General features: G+C 45.9%; 1 protein-coding gene across 1 annotated transcript in view; it reads right to left on the reverse strand.

The window, feature by feature from the left end:
- ESPL1 (extra spindle pole bodies like 1, separase) overlaps positions 1 to 15,486 on the reverse strand; it is a 52,040-nt gene that overhangs the window by 4,491 nt on the left and 32,063 nt on the right. Inside the window, exons 18-28 of the mRNA XM_060252189.1 lie at positions 14,472 to 14,880; positions 12,983 to 13,153; positions 11,479 to 11,692; positions 9,516 to 9,703; positions 7,486 to 7,613; positions 7,272 to 7,394; positions 5,889 to 6,041; positions 5,167 to 5,340; positions 3,547 to 3,651; positions 1,091 to 1,206; positions 843 to 926 (exon numbers count right to left, since the gene is read on the reverse strand). Coding sequence (XP_060108172.1) covers positions 843 to 926; positions 1,091 to 1,206; positions 3,547 to 3,651; positions 5,167 to 5,340; positions 5,889 to 6,041; positions 7,272 to 7,394; positions 7,486 to 7,613; positions 9,516 to 9,703; positions 11,479 to 11,692; positions 12,983 to 13,153; positions 14,472 to 14,880 — 1,865 coding nt within the window. The remainder of the gene's footprint in view (positions 1 to 842; positions 927 to 1,090; positions 1,207 to 3,546; positions 3,652 to 5,166; positions 5,341 to 5,888; positions 6,042 to 7,271; positions 7,395 to 7,485; positions 7,614 to 9,515; positions 9,704 to 11,478; positions 11,693 to 12,982; positions 13,154 to 14,471; positions 14,881 to 15,486) is intronic.

The raw sequence follows: 15,486 nt of genomic DNA on the forward strand, positions 1-15,486 counted from the left end.
GCCTAATATGCAAAGGAGCTCCTGCTAGAATTGCACCCCTGTCTGGGAGACTCCCCAGTTCAAACCCCTACTTGACTATGGAAGCTTGCTGGGTGATTATATGGAAGGAAGGAAAACAATGGAAACTGTTTGGGCCCCCCATTGCAGTGAAAGGTGGGGTCTAAATGAAGTCAATAAAAATAATAGTCTGCATTAGATTTAATGACGCTTCTGTGCTGCAGTATGCCTCTGGAAAAAGAGATGCTGAGGAGAGGACAAGGGGGAGGGGGGTTGCTTTTGACCTCTGTGTCCTGCTCACAGGCCTTCCAGGTTGACCCACTGTGGAAAACAATCCTGGACAAGATAGACTTCTGGTCCAATTTAGCAGAGCTGCTCTTACACCTCAAGAACACACTGCCACACACTTCCCTCCTACCCCACAACACACTGAAGGCGTAATGAAGAAGAAGAATTGGAGATTTATACCCTGCCCTTCTCTCTGAATCAGAGACTCAGAGCGGCTTACAATCTCCCATATCTTCTCCCCCTACAACAGACACCCTGTGAGGTGGGTGGGGCTGAGGGCTCTCCCCAGAAGCTGCCCTTTCAAGGACAACCTCTGCCAGAGCTATGGCTAACCCAAGGCCATTCCAGCAACTGCAAGTGGAGGAGTGGGGAATCAAACCCGGTTCTTCCAGATAAGAGTCCACATACTTAACCACTCCACCAAACTGGCTGTCCACTCCACGCCACCAAACTGGAAAGATTTACGTAACATCCCATTCTGCTGCCCTCAGTCATACCAAGGCCCCAGGCACCCCCTGCAGTGTTGCTCTCCACCTGGTTATAAACACTGTACTTACATGTAGAGATCCCGTTCCTCAAGAGCTGATGGTACTTGGTCTGTAGCAGGGGCTTCACCCACCACTCCTGTCCAGCCGGGCTCACTGCGAGATGACAGAATCAGAGAGGTCAGCCAAGCTGTCTGTGAATGGGAAGTCTGCTGGCAGGCCGCATAAGGAACACTTTCCACCAGTGCTCAGATATGCAAAGGAGGGGGGGTTGAGGCAAGAGACGTGGGTCTACTACCCAAGTGCACCAAGACACCTACCTCTGAAACCAGTCTTTGAACATCTTTTCTGTTCCAGAAAGATTCCTCTGCGGGTTTAAGACGTAGAAGGCGCTGCCTGAATTTATCCCCCGGTTGAGGACAGACTCTTCACGATACTGTTTTTTAAAAAGGAGATGACAAACTTATGCAAACAAGAGGGGGGTGGGAATATGGAATTGGTGCTGCACATGGGATTCAGCACATGAAGATTTGTCCGACCCCCCAAAACCTCCAAAGTTACAGCTTCATACAGAAGAGGGGTGTTTCTAGTGTGCGGTGATCCTAGCCTCATTAATCCAAGCTGGCCTCTACAGACTGTAGAATTCAACGTATCTTAGTGTGATCTTGTGCAGGTACTCCAGTCTAAGTCCACTAACTGGAATAACTCTGTAGGATTGCACTTGTTGCCTGAGTCTGCTCTTGTATAGACCCCAGCCATACATAGCTCCACACACAGTCCAGTGCTTTCCCCAGTGGTTCATTTAGAATCAAAATTCCTTGAAAGTATTTACATAGTATATCTAAGCAGTGGGTCAATTAAACCAAAGGAGGCAAACAGTGCATACTGTTAGAATGATTAGGTCAGGAGTGTCAAACATACAGCCCGAGGGCTGAATCAAGCTCCTGGAGGGCTCCTATCATGCCCGCAAGCAACTCACTGTTGTCTGCTTCCTTCTCCCCCTCTTGCTTCCTTCTGCATCATAACTTGCTTTGCCAGGCTTGCTCAATCGCACAGGAGGTACAGAGCAAAGCTCCTCCCTTGGGGAGGAAGTGGGAGAAGGAGAGATAGCTTTGCCAGCCTCTCTCAATTGTACAGCAGAACTACTGAGCCAAGCCTCTCTTCCTTCTGTTGGCTGAGGCTCAACAAGCCAGTGATGTGGATTAGGCTGAGTGTGTGTGTCTGTGTCCTTTATAAAGTTTCTCTCTCTCCTACCTGGCATTATATTCTAAAACACACATGGCCTGTTCCGACAAGGTGAAGATCCGGCCCTTATAACAAATGAGTTTGACACCCCTGGATTAGGTTCTCCATTTTTCTGTGCCTTAAATTCTAGTAATTTCCACAGAAAATGTTTGCTTTCACTTAAAAAGGTAACATTTAAGGAACATTAAGTGCACTTTTACTTGCCCACCCCTATAAAAAGGTAAAGGTAGTCCCCTGCGCAAGCACAAGTTATTTCTGACTCTGGGGTGACATCACATTCATGATGTATTCATGGCAGACGTTTTACAGGGTGGTTTGCCATTGCCTTCCCCTGTCATCTACACTTTACCCCCAGCAAGCTGGGTACTCGTTTTACAGACCTCAGAAGGCTGAGTCAACCTTGAGCCAGCTACCTTAACCCAACTTCCGCTGGGATTGAACTCACATCATGAGCAGAGTTTGGACTGCAGTACTGCAGCTTACCACTCTGCGCCACGGGGCCCATTATCCCTACAAACTACCCCAAATATATGTATCGATTTTTGGCTGTCCAACAGTTAAGATCATTACCAGAAGCCCTACTTGGTGTGTTCCATAGCGGGGGGCAGGCAATAGATACAGGGCCTTATCTGTGGTGGCTCCTTATGGAATTCTTTCTTGCTATCTGTTCACCTGCTCTTTAAGGTGTGACAAAAAGGTGGGTTTTTTTAAAAGAAAAAATATCCCTGAAGTCTTTGACAACACTAATTTACCGATTGTCTTACTGCTTTTGTGCATTAGAAGCAGCAGAAGAGTTAAAATTTATTTTGGATATTTTAAGATTGCTGATATTTCATCACAGTTGAGATAGCTACTACAAGAACAAAAAAATTTGAGAATTAATAGAAAACTATAGTACTATCCCTCTGTTAAAAAACCCCTCCAAAATACAAAAACCATACCAAATAAAAAAGATTGCAATCCAGCTAAGCAGGAAAAGTTCTCATAAACAGGCAGCACTAAGATTAGAGTGCTATAGGTCTGCAGTTCAGTGGTAAAACTCTGCATGCAGAATGTCCCAGGTTAAATATCTAGTTATTTCCACTGATAAACCTCTGAAAGCGAGCACTGGAGAAAAAAAATCTCCCTGCCAGAGTATAAAGACTTTCATAAGGGCACGCTCATTCACCAGCACCAATCTCTTCTCTTGACCCAATCAGCCTATGCAAGCAACTGAACATGCAAAGCACCTCCAGATGTCTTAAGCAAGTGAGGCAAGCTTCATGGCTCACAGGAAGCAAGGTAGCTCAGTGCCATCACCAGTCCCACTCTGAGCTCTTTCAAGTAAAAATTTGCCTAGCACTACTATTATGAATTCAAATTTCCTGATAGTATCTCTGACACACACACACACACACACACGCACGCAGACCTAGAGACCTTCAGTGCAAAAGAATGCTGCATAGCTGTGACAACATAAATGCATTTTGCTATGAAATCCATCTTAGAAACGTATGTCTGGCACATCTTAACTGGGGAAGTCATTCTTTACCTTTTTTGTAAGTGAATAGCTGAGCAGGAAACGCAGAGAAGGTAATCGAGTCACTGTCTGGGATTTCAGGCATGGTATGTTTTCCCAGGGGAGCTTCTGCAGATGCTGGAAAGACAATTAGGAGTTAACACCCTCCTCCATACAGTAAGGCCCATGGAACAGTTTAAGAGACAAAGCCAGATGGGTATACAGAAAGAGGGCTTTTTCCAGTGGTGGCGCCTCATCTGTGGAACGTCCTTCCCTTTGAAGTCTACCTGGTGCTTATCATACTCTATTTTATGTACCAGGCCAGAAGTTCCTTTTTACCCTGGCTTTTAACCAAGGGGCTGATCTATTTAATTGTTTTTAATCTACCTCTTTCCCAAGAACCGAGTTATATTTTAGGCTGCTCAAAGTTCTATGTGCTGGCCAGGGTATGTTAATTAAAAAAAAGTTTGTGCTGTTACATTACAGCCTCTCTGATGAGGCAGCTGTAACAGACAGCTAACTGCTGGTGTATTATACCAGTCTGAAAACCTTGACTGGTGGAGGGTTCAAATAAAATTCTACTGTGGAGGGAGTGGCGATTCAGTTGCGAATGGCAGTTAGGAAGAGTGAAGGATCGGATCCTGAAATAGGGAAGTGGAACCAGTATTCCTTCCCTGAGGGAAATAGCTCCTAGGAAGGGGAGGGATTCCTATCAAGTGTTCAAGATGGGAAACTGGAACCTGTCTTCACAGATGTTAGTAATTTTATAACCAGCTTATGCCTGTTCAGATAAGTTCTGACAGACAATTAATCTCTCTCAACAGTTATAAACACCAATCTGTATAACAAAACAGCTACATGTTGTGATAAATGATCTAGTTACAGGAAGTTCCTGTTGCCTTTTCACCTGCCACATTTAAAACTGAAATCTCCCTAACAGTATGATTCAATCATTTCCTCATAAAAGTGAATTAAAACAGTTTGTGTCGTGAATTAATATTAGCTTCTTGTGTGCCATAATTGGACATATACCAACTGGGGTTTTTTGGCCACTGTATGACACAGTGTTGGAGTGGATGGGCCACTGGCCGGATCCAACATGGCATTTCTTACGTTCTTATGACTAAAGGTATTTTGGTTCCTCAGCATCCTAGGCTGAGTCAACATATCTGCATACATTTAGGTAACTAGGGAGACAGACAAAAACAAAGAAGAAAAGAAGAAAAAGAGGCTGCTCAGCTGAGAAAAAGAGGAAGCAGGGGAACTATATTCACAAGTGTTCTAAATAAAAATAAGTGTCAACAGTAGTTAATTTGTACTGGGATGAGCAGGGAAAATCAGAGCCCCTCCAATGAAGCCTCCCTCTTCTCCCCTCCCCAATACTCCCAAACTGAAGAAAAATGGCAGACTGTTTTTTCACCTTAGTATTGGGAAAAACAGGAAGTTACCTCAGAGAAGCCATAAGCTATGTTGAGGATCACTTATTGGTCATTTAGAAAGGGGCAGTCACTAGATAAAGAGCAGCTTCTAAAGTGCCACCTCACCAGGCCGGTACTCCTTTAGTAGGGGTTCAAAATGTTAACCAGTACAGGCCGGACGCAGGTCTAATAACCACCCCAGGTAAAAACAAAACCAGACAAGGAATTCACCCACTTTATCCAGCACGAGGACCAAGTGGCCACTTGGCGCCTGACGTGTACAGGATGCCGCCTTATCTACTGCCTCCTGAAGAAGGTTCTGCACTCTCTCGAGTGGAGCTGGGCTGAGCCCCCATGCCAAGCGCTGCACGTCTTCTGCGTTAAGGAGATGTGAACTGCTAAGTACGACCTGTTGGAAGGGGACCAAAATTCAATGTGTGTCACTTCTACCCAGGACCCCTATGCAATGCTTTGACAAGGGGGTGGGGGGATGGGGAGACAGTGAAAAATGGACAGAGAAGGTAGTACCTTTACCACAGGATGTTTCAGTTTCGGGGGAGGGGGAAATGGCATCTAAATGGCAGTGACAGGGAATTTGAAAGGTTAAGATAATGAATGGTGCAGAAGGGTAAAGTCCCTCAATATTAAGAATTCCAGGATCAGCCAGTAAAAACCTGATCATCCAGGAGAGTCAGGACAGAAAGGAAAAATTACTTCAGCCTGCATGCAACTGATTTATGTGGTTTGCTGTCCTGATGGCTTTAAAAAAAAATTAAGATAAACAGAAGTTAGTTATGACAGATGAATCAAGTTTCTGTGTGCAGTGGCAGCATATCTCTGAAAAAGCAAACAGATGCTGTATAAAGATGGAGCATCATTCATGCCGATTGTGGCTTCCTAGGCTGGTATCTGTTCAAAACAGAAGGTCAGACAAAAGGGACCTATTGAGCTCCTCACCTTAAGCAGTGCCAGATCCACCTCACAGCCACACTCCTTGAGATCCTTCTGAAGGCTAGAGGCTTCTTGTGCCAAGCCTTGGCCCTCACAGCCTGGCAGCAGGGCACCCCTCCAGCAGCCCAGCACATGTCTTTCCAGGGACTCTATCAAAGCCTGCAAAACAAGAGAAGAAAATAAGACCTCAGAGGGATGGCCCATCAGACAACAAAAGGAATGCAAGAACTGAGGGAAGAATTGTGGCAATGCTAAAGCCACCTTTTCTAACTTTAAAGGAGATCCCTTAGGCATCTGACACCAAAACAAAATGCTTCAGATTGAAATTCAGATGGTTAAGTTATCAGAAACCACCACAAAACCCAACAGCTATCAAAGCAGGTTGTAAATAACATTGCTCTGATACACAGGACTTCCAGAAAAGAAATATCTTCAGGAGTGACTGCAGCCCGATAAGATTGCAAAGCAACATCTGCACCTTGCTGCGAGCAAGGAGGGGGCGCAGTGTTTATAAAGAATTGGACCAGGCCTTTGGAAGTGCAAATTAAAATCCCCAGTGACCATGAAAACTCATAAAGTGGCCTTGGGCCAGCTACTCTCTCAGCTTAAGCTACCTCAGGAAGGGCTATGTATGCCACCTTATGCTGCTTGGAGGAAGGATATTTATTTAATTTGATTTATATCCTGCCCTCCTCCACAAGTGGGCTCAGGGTGGATCACAAGGTGTCAACTGAACACAAAGTATAGTTAAAACATTAAAAACAGTTTAAAAACAGCTAACAAAAGACGGCATATGAAAGATGACATATAAGAGATGACATCAGTCAGATCACGAGACAACAATTATTCAGGCAGTTCATAGTACCTCCTGGAAGATGCTGAGTTAGATGGTAAATTAATAGCAATCTATTTTCTAATAATGCTCTGTTGTCCTTTTTAAGCAGGGCACTATAAGCACTGCACAATGGGCACTATAAAGAACTGCAAGCAGTACAAACTGAGTGGATAAGATAAAAACATAATTTGTTGGGCTTGCTCGAGTTTCACTGAGGCCTACCACCGTTGTCACTCAATATGAGGGCACAGGAAGCAGACATGGCCTGTAAGATGGATGGGGGAAGGAAGTGGGCCAGAGAATCTGCCTCTTGAATTACATGTCCTGTAAGATGGGTAGGTGGGGGGAAGGAGGTGGGTCTCAGATTCGGCCCCTTGAAATTACAAAGTCCTTCCCCTACAGCCCTTAGGCTGTCCTCTCAGAAAAGGGCCCAGGCTTGCAGCCTGCCTCACACCTCTTATCCCTTCAGGAACAGCAAGCCGGAAGGTTCAGCATTCAAAAATAATGGCCAACCCTTCACCCCTTGAACAGAAACCTCTCAGAATTCTCCACACCTTCATTCTTTTGTCCAGTGCAGTCCGACCAAACCACCAATCTTCTTTCTCTGTGAGGTTAGAGACCTCCTTCTGTTCCTGCAGGATGGCTTCGAATTCACTGAGTGCCATGCTCAAGGGGACCTAGGAAAGAAAAAAGGGGGTTATGGAAAAACAAAACCTGACTCAGTGCTCAGGAGGCTGCGACTGTGGGTTTTGTTTCACTGCCTCTTACTTTGCTGTGCATTGTCTGTATCTGGAGGGTCACCGGGACAGTGTCTTTCTCCAACCGTGTCAGCAGGAGGATATCCCCAACAGCTCCGGGCTCGATACTCACCACGGCCAGCACGCATACTGTTACCCCTGTGAGAGACAGCAAGGCAGCTACAGTTCACATACATACACTTAGCCAGGTGCACTTCCAGATTTTGGGGGTTCTAGGCAGACAATTCTCAGCAGACCCCTTCCCGTGTATCTCACCACCTGCCCATACATCCTCCTTGCCCTGTTCACAAGCCCTCATCTGCAGCTCATGCTCACAGCCACCTGCCCTTCCCTTCCCTTCCGATGGCACCGGGCAGTGTATGCACATGGGCGCTTGAGCGGTGAAGCACTCACAAGTGAGCAGGCGGAGAAATGGCATGTTGCAGGGGCCAGCCACAGTGGGCCCTGACAGCTGCCCTCCCTGATGGTATGCTGACACTGGCCCTGAATTTGGCTAAGTTTAAGAAACTCATGATGGTTTAAGGAGAAAACACTGCACAGCTGTGCCACGTCCAGAATTCGGCCTGGATCCAACAGAGGACACAGAAAGCAGCGATCTGTTGATGGGTCAGAACTCTGTAGATTGCTTTGTCTCTCCTATGAAGAGTGGAGGGAGGGGTGGTCACATTCTAGCCCCACCTAATATCCAGCAGAATGTCTCCAGTAAGGCAGTCTGCAAAAAATCTGGGCATAGCAAGGATACACTAATCTATCAGTTTGCTTAACATGTATTAACTCACTGCCCGATTTGTATTCATAACTTTTGATTGGCTTGGGGCACAGAGATCATGCAATCAGTTTCACCAGAGCTTTTTTTTAGCAGGAATACAGTTCTGGCTGACTTGGTGTCAGGGGTGTATGGCCTAATATGCAAATGAGTTCCTGCTGGGCTTACTCCACAAAAAAGCTATGTGCAAAACAATGGTGACATCCAGGGGTGTGGCCCAATATGCAAAAGCGTTCCTACTGGGCTTTTTCTACCCCCCCAAAAAAGAGCCCCGAGTTTCACCATCCTGCTGCACCAATGAAGGCTCAGTTTCTTCCATCCTGTGGCTTTCCTGCCATGGCATGAGAGTCACCACACTCAGATCACAAAGGCCCTCCTGACTGTCCCATCAACTGAAAAAGTTCATCTGATGGGTATATGAGAGCTGGGCTTCTTGGTGGCAGCCCCACGATTAAGGGACAACCTCTCTTGGGAGGTGCACCTGGCCCCTTCACTTTCAACCAGCTGGAGGTTGAGAAGACTGCTGAGAGGCAGCTGAAGACTTTTATTCAGGACCACATCTGACTTAAATTTAAGTTTTTTGCTTATTGGCAGTACTGTTATTTTAAATTGTGACCATCTATGCATAAGAACATAACTTAAGAGAAGCTAACTTGGATCCGGCCAATGGCCCATCCAGTCCAACACTTTGTGTCACACAGAGGCCAAAAAAACCAAGTGCCATCAGGAGGTCCATCAGTGGGGCTAGAAGCCCTCCCACTGTGCCCCCAAGAATACAGAGCATCACTGCCCCAGACAGAGAGTTCCAACAATATGCTATGGCCAATAGTCACTGATGGACCTCTACTCTATATGTTTATCCAATCCCCTCTTGAAGCCATCTATGCATGTAGCTGTCTTTTATCCGTTCTAACCTGACTGCTCAGCAATTTCATTGAGAGTTCTTGTATTGTGAGAAAGGGAAAAAAAGTGCTTCTCTACCTTCTCTATCCCCTGCATAATCTTATAGACCTCTGTCATGTCACCCCTCAGTCGACATTTCTCCAAGCATTTTTAATAATCGCTTAATTTACGTTGTAAGCTGTCTTCAGTTCCTCAAGACAGACAGGCAGCTAATAAATAAATACACTAAATAAATGAATGCATTCCCCTTGGAAGGGCTGCCAAGACTGCCAGAGGTGATTGTTCTGCTCTTAGAAATGGCTGCTGCTTGCCTACTATGAAGCACCCCACCCCTCCCTTCCCACACCAGACACCAAACCAAGTTCTAATACCGGCAGGGATCTGTCGCAGCTGCTCTCGGAAATCTCCTGTCTCCAGCTTAGCAGGGCTGGGACAGCTGAACGCAAAGAGATTCTGCAGCTCTGTGAGGACCCGAAGCAGAGGATCGGTGCTCCCTTCCTGCAGGCTCAGCATCTCCAGGTGCTGCAATGCATTGGCCACTGAGGCCTTCTTCATCTTCCTGTGGGTGAAATGAACGGTAAAGGTCAACTGAGGTGCTGGTTTTTGGAGGGATGCACTGGCCGCCATTCAGCACTGAACAGGCAAAAGATCATTTTGTTTTAAATGCAGGAAACTCTCCATTCCGGCAGCAACAGCCATCGTTACACCTCTGCTACGCCAGGTTAACAAGGCTATTCAGGTAGCTTCCAGTTTCTGTCTGGAAGGGTCTTGAAGACATTATGATTTCAGAGTAGATGAAACAAAAGGGATGTTGTACTAGAGAGGATCCTGGTGGGCACAACTCCGCTGGGACAACTTTGCAGATTCATTTGAGATTCTCCCCAAATGGTGCTCTTAATGCCACTCCTGTTTTAACACCAGATTGACTGAACTGTGTGCCTCGTATCCCTGTGTGCAGTGACAAATAAATTAAAGGCTCTGGAGAGCATCAAGTACCTACCAGCTGAGGCAGCGGCTGACTACACATCTGCATGAGTCACTGTCCTGGTTTGGATTCTTAATCAGCTCCACGGGGGATGGATAATTCTAACCCCATTGGGTGTCCTTAATCAGGAGTCAGTGACCAGTTTACAACACACACCCCAAGTGGCCACAAGCCTCTGCGTAAATCCCACTGCTCTGGGATTGCCTCCTTCTAATCAAGAGGCCTGCCCAGATCAGTAACTCATGCAGGAACACAGGGCAGGCTCCACTGAGAAAAGATCACTGTTTGTACGCCTGTTAGAAGTAAGCCTTTTCAGAACATCAGCTTTCAAACTTTAGCAACCAGAGGACCCATGATTTCTGGGGGGGAAATTAATGGATGCCCCTCCCCACAGTCTTCCTCTCCCTCCATGCCTCACCATTCTAGGGTTGAACTATTAGTTCTCAGAAGCCCATCCACAAGTTTTCCGACTAGTTCTTGGAGGCAGTCTGGAAGCCAGCTGATGGTACTATTATTTATTAAATTTACAAATCGCCTCATCCTGGCCAATGCCAGGCTCTAGGCGATGTACAACAAAAGGTACACCTAAAATCAATAAAACCAGTAATTTAAAACAGTTGCAACCCAATACCTACTTTATAGTGTACTGTAATTCTGCTTTCCAGGCATTGGGAGCAGTTGGCCCCCTTAAGTAGAGGGGGGAAGGGGTGCCAGCCCAGCAGCCATCGCTGTCCTTAAACAAAAGCCTGGCGGAACATTTCTGCTTTGCAGGCCCTGCGGAATTGTAAAAGATCCCACAGGGCCCTGGTATCTTCCGGCAGAGAGTTCCACCAGGTTGGGGCCAGGACTATGAGCCCCTGCTGTTCAAAAAAGAGCAGGAAGTTGAGGTGGAGAGTCGCTGACCCTGTTTTCAAAAAAACTGAGGTGTCTCTGCTTTCATGTGAGCTGGATGGACACAAATGTGGCCTTGCCCTCTGTCCTTCCCTCAGTTTAAGAAATGCTACCTTAAGAGACAGGTTTGTCCCCTGGACAAAACTCTTTGTGTTGCTCTGTTCTCTCCCCACTCCCCCAAGTCCCTTTCATCCAGCTTATGTCGGTTTGGTTGCTTCTCAGCTTCAAAAGCTGTCAGATTTGTTTGAAATGCACTCTTGCACAGCTGTCACAGAGAGATTCCAACTCCAGGTTTCTATGTATTTTGCCCACATTATCACAGGAGATTATGCAGGAAGACAATTAACTGCAAAGTTTGCTGAGGATACTCTTCAGGCAACGCAGGTGTTGCTATGGGATGCTCTCTGTTTTCATACACACTACACCATCCCCCCCCCCTCTCTGACAGGGGCTCTTACTCAAGTCTTTTGTGAATGGTGCTCATGATCTGATGGCGAAGAGTAACAGCAACTGACTCTGAAACCAGGTAGGCGGTAGCAACAGGGTCCCGGCTCCCAAGACACAGAGCCATGAGTTGGCAGAGATGACTGTAGAGGGCACCCGGAGGGTTATGGCTGATAGAACAGAAGGCCTCTTGCAGGGATTCATAGACAGAGTCCACAGAGAAGGAATCTGCAATAGTCACAAGAGGGGGAGGGTGCTTACATCCAACACAACTTTGCAAGCAAAATTGGAACAAAATCAGAACATGCATTTAGGCATAACATCAAGTCGAATTCTTGTTTCATTTAGGACAGGCACAGATTTCAAAATCTGTTATTCAATCTCTCCTGGAACAAGAATGGTCTGATCTAAGTGGTCTCCCCAGTGGAACAGGCTTCCTCAGGAGGTGGTGGGCTCTCCTTCCTTGGAGGTTTTTAAACAGAAGCTAGATGGCCATCTGACAGCAATGAAGATCCCATGAATTTAGGTGGAGGTATTCGTGAGTTTCCTGCATTGTGCAGGGGGTTGGACTAGATGACCCTGGAGGTCCCTCCAACTCTATGATTCTATTCTATAAGTGCATTTCTTTCGGGATGGCACCACTGAAAATCAATCTCTCAATCTCAATCTCTCTCTCCTTGCTATGAACGTTCAAAATATAATGTAAGATTTATCAGTGGTAGTATCGAAACAGTAATAATATCAAACAATTAAAGTATTATTGTCCTTCAGTGAGCATATAATAGTATTCAATAATTCTATACAAGGTATTGGCATAAGTCCTTCCAGGGTTCACAAAAGGCTTTACAAGTAGTCCACTGTGTTGATTCAAAAGTCTTTTACAATAAATCTAATGGTCCAGAAAGGTCCCAAAAAGCTGGTCCCAACAAACAGTTGACTATTTACATGGCTTATTTTATAGAAACTTCCTCCGTGTTAGGAATAGCAATGTTGTCACAAATCAATATGAATACACAGTGAGCAAAAGTTTACAAAATGGCATGTGCTCCAACTTTGTTTGATATTATTACTGTTTTGCTACTACCACTGATAAATCTGTCATTATATTTTGAGTGTTCATAGTAATTTGGGGTTATGATAGCGAATTAGTATATTCTCTGCATGCTCTGTACGTAGCCTACTCCCCTGGGTTTTTCAAGTTGCTCAAAAATGCTGGCTTTAAGAACTGAGTGCTCTTATTGTTACCAAGCACTCCAAGGAATCCCACTGAGAGTTTTTACACAGGCACAGGAAAGCAAGTTCCAAGTTTTAACCACTGCAAAGTTAAGTTTAAAATTGTGCAGTTTGATGCATGAGAAGCCTCTGAAGCCATGGAGGTGAGAGAACTCAGAATTCCATTCAGTGCAGACCTTTGGAACAAGGACAAATTTTTATGCAAGTCCCCCCCCCGCCCACCCCCCACTCCCCAAAATCCCAAAAACCCAGGGATAGAGAACATCATGAAGTTCCATTTCTTACTAGCAGCTACATCTAGGGCAGAGGAAAGAACATGCAAATCAAAGGGGTCTGTGAGGTTTCGCTTCTCTGAAGCTTGGAAAGTCTCCTGCAAATCAGCACCAGCATCATGCCGGAGAACCTCCTGGTCCTCCTCTGTGCCGTTCGGCTCAGGAGCAAGTCGCCTTCTACGCCCTGCAGAGGGGAGAGAGACAGGGAACTGTTGGGTTTTTGGCAATTTCACTTTCTGTCATCATGAGTTAATTGTTTATTTATGCATGCTGATTTTTAGCCAGTCAGTGGTAGGACCTATCAGAATGTCTCCACGTATTTCCCACCAGAGGCTAGGTGTCAATATGCATAGTGACTTGTAAGGAAAAGCCCTAATTGGCTAATCAATACATTTGGGAGGTGGTCTGAGAGAAAACTTTAGGTTACCATTTATGGCCCTTTGTCTCAAGCTCTCAGATCTCCTTGCAGTTGCAGTTAAGACTCAAGAGAGTCATCATGTAGTTAAGGAATCAGATAGGTCACAGGGGTGGCCAGCGGTAGCTCTCCAGATGTTTTTTGCCTACAACTCCCATCAGCCCCAGCCAGCATGGCCAACGGCTGGGGCTGATGGGAGTTGTAGGCAAAAAAACATCTGGAGAGCTACCGTTGGCCACCCCTGAGGATATTGAATCCTTTGTTGTTTTTTAGAACTCCAAGTCATTCCCTTCCCTCACTAGTAAAGTAAACTTACTTTGTTTTAAAGCTAAACCATGTGCCTGGCTATTATTGTAGTTTACTCTATGGTACTCTGCTAAACGCAACATATTTCCAACAAGAACAGAATAAATCATGCCAGACATGCCCAACCTAAATGTTCCCTTCAGGGTCAATGGCCAGGGCTATAACAACAGGCACAGAATTGGTTTTTTAAAAAAATTGTGTTTGTGTACTTTATAACGTTTATATCTCTGCTACCTAATCTTAAATAGGCACACACGTGGTCTGGCCCAACATGGTCTCATTTATGTCAGATTCAGCCCTTATAACAAATGAGTCTGACACCCCCTACGATAGGCTTTCAAAACTGACCTCTGCAAACATAAGAGCTAGAAACTTCTTTAAAAAGCTACTCAGTGACTGCATAATATCACATTAAGGATGTTGCAACAAAAATTAGGTCTGCGCCACCTTCTTAAAGAGGAAAAGGTGTTATTGTAGCATAAGCTGTTGTAGATGCCAGCCTGCTTTGGCAGAGTTAATGAAATCTGTTTAAAGTCAAGCTATGGTATTTACATTTATAGACCACAAAAAGCTTAACGTACCCACTCGTCTGCCAGACAGATGAAGGGTCATGTTAATATACCCATCACCTCAGCTTCCTTCCCACTACGCAGAAGAAAGTCCTTCACATTTCTACCACAGAGTTTCTCTCGCTGTCCCTCCGTTCCCCAGTCTGATTATTTTGCTTTAAAACGTCGCACATCAACAAATTACTAGAAGTCTCCAGGAGGCCCAAAGTTACCTTCAGCAGCTTCTTCCTCACCCAAACTCCGCAGGACCTCACAGCCGGCCTCGAACCTTTCCTCAACGGTTTTCAGAACCTCCTTTCCCTCTTCTCCTGACTCATTTAGTGTTCCCTCCTCACAAGGAGCTTTCTGGACTTCTTCTTGGGGCTTTCCCCCCTTAGCAGTTCTCCTGCCACCTGGCCTTCCACGCCGAGGCTGCACCTTCGTAGCGTGGGGATGGTCATCTGAAGAGCTGGCACTGCATGCCTCCATTTTAGCAAGGCTCACTGCTGACTGTTTCCTGTTGGGAGCTGCTTTTCGCCCTGGCCTGCGGGGGGAGGCCGCTGGCTCTTTGGCAACAGGAAGCTTCGTCTCCAATGTAGCTTCTAGAAGACCTTCCAGGTCACTGTCATCACTGAACACAACCTGAGAAGAAACAGACCGTCGCTTTCCCTCCAAATGCCTCTCAGGCAACCTTTTAAGATGCTACCAAATCAATCTTTCACCAAGCCCCTCCCTACAGGGGCAGAACTAGGGTTGCCGATCCCCAAGTAAGAGCAGGGGATTCCCCGGTTTGGAGGCCTTTCCCCCGCTTCAGGGTTATCAGGGGGGGAGGGAAATGTTTGCTGGGCACTCCGTTATACCCTTTAGAGATCGGTTCTCATAGGATATAATAGAAAATTGAACTGAGGGTATGTGGGGCTCTAGGGGGGCTGTTTTTTGAGATAGAGGCACCAATTTTCAGCATAGCATCTGGTGCCTCTCCTCAAAAAACTCCCCAAGTTCAAAAGTATTGGATCAGGGGTCCAGTTCTATGAGCCCCAAAAGAAGATGTCCCACTCTGTTATTTCCATATAGAGGGAAGGCATTTAAAAGGTGTGCAGTCCCTTTAAACATGATGGCCAGAACTCCATTCAGAAGTCAATCATGCTTGTCACAGTCTTGCTCCTGGCTCCACCCCCAAAGTCCCCAGATATTTCTTGAGTTGGACCTGGCAACCCTAAGCATAAGCCCAGAGTGAAATCTCAATAG

This window comes from Heteronotia binoei, chromosome 13 (genome assembly GCF_032191835.1).
Source record: "Heteronotia binoei isolate CCM8104 ecotype False Entrance Well chromosome 13, APGP_CSIRO_Hbin_v1, whole genome shotgun sequence".
In the NCBI taxonomy this organism is placed as follows: Eukaryota; Metazoa; Chordata; class Lepidosauria; order Squamata; family Gekkonidae; genus Heteronotia; species Heteronotia binoei.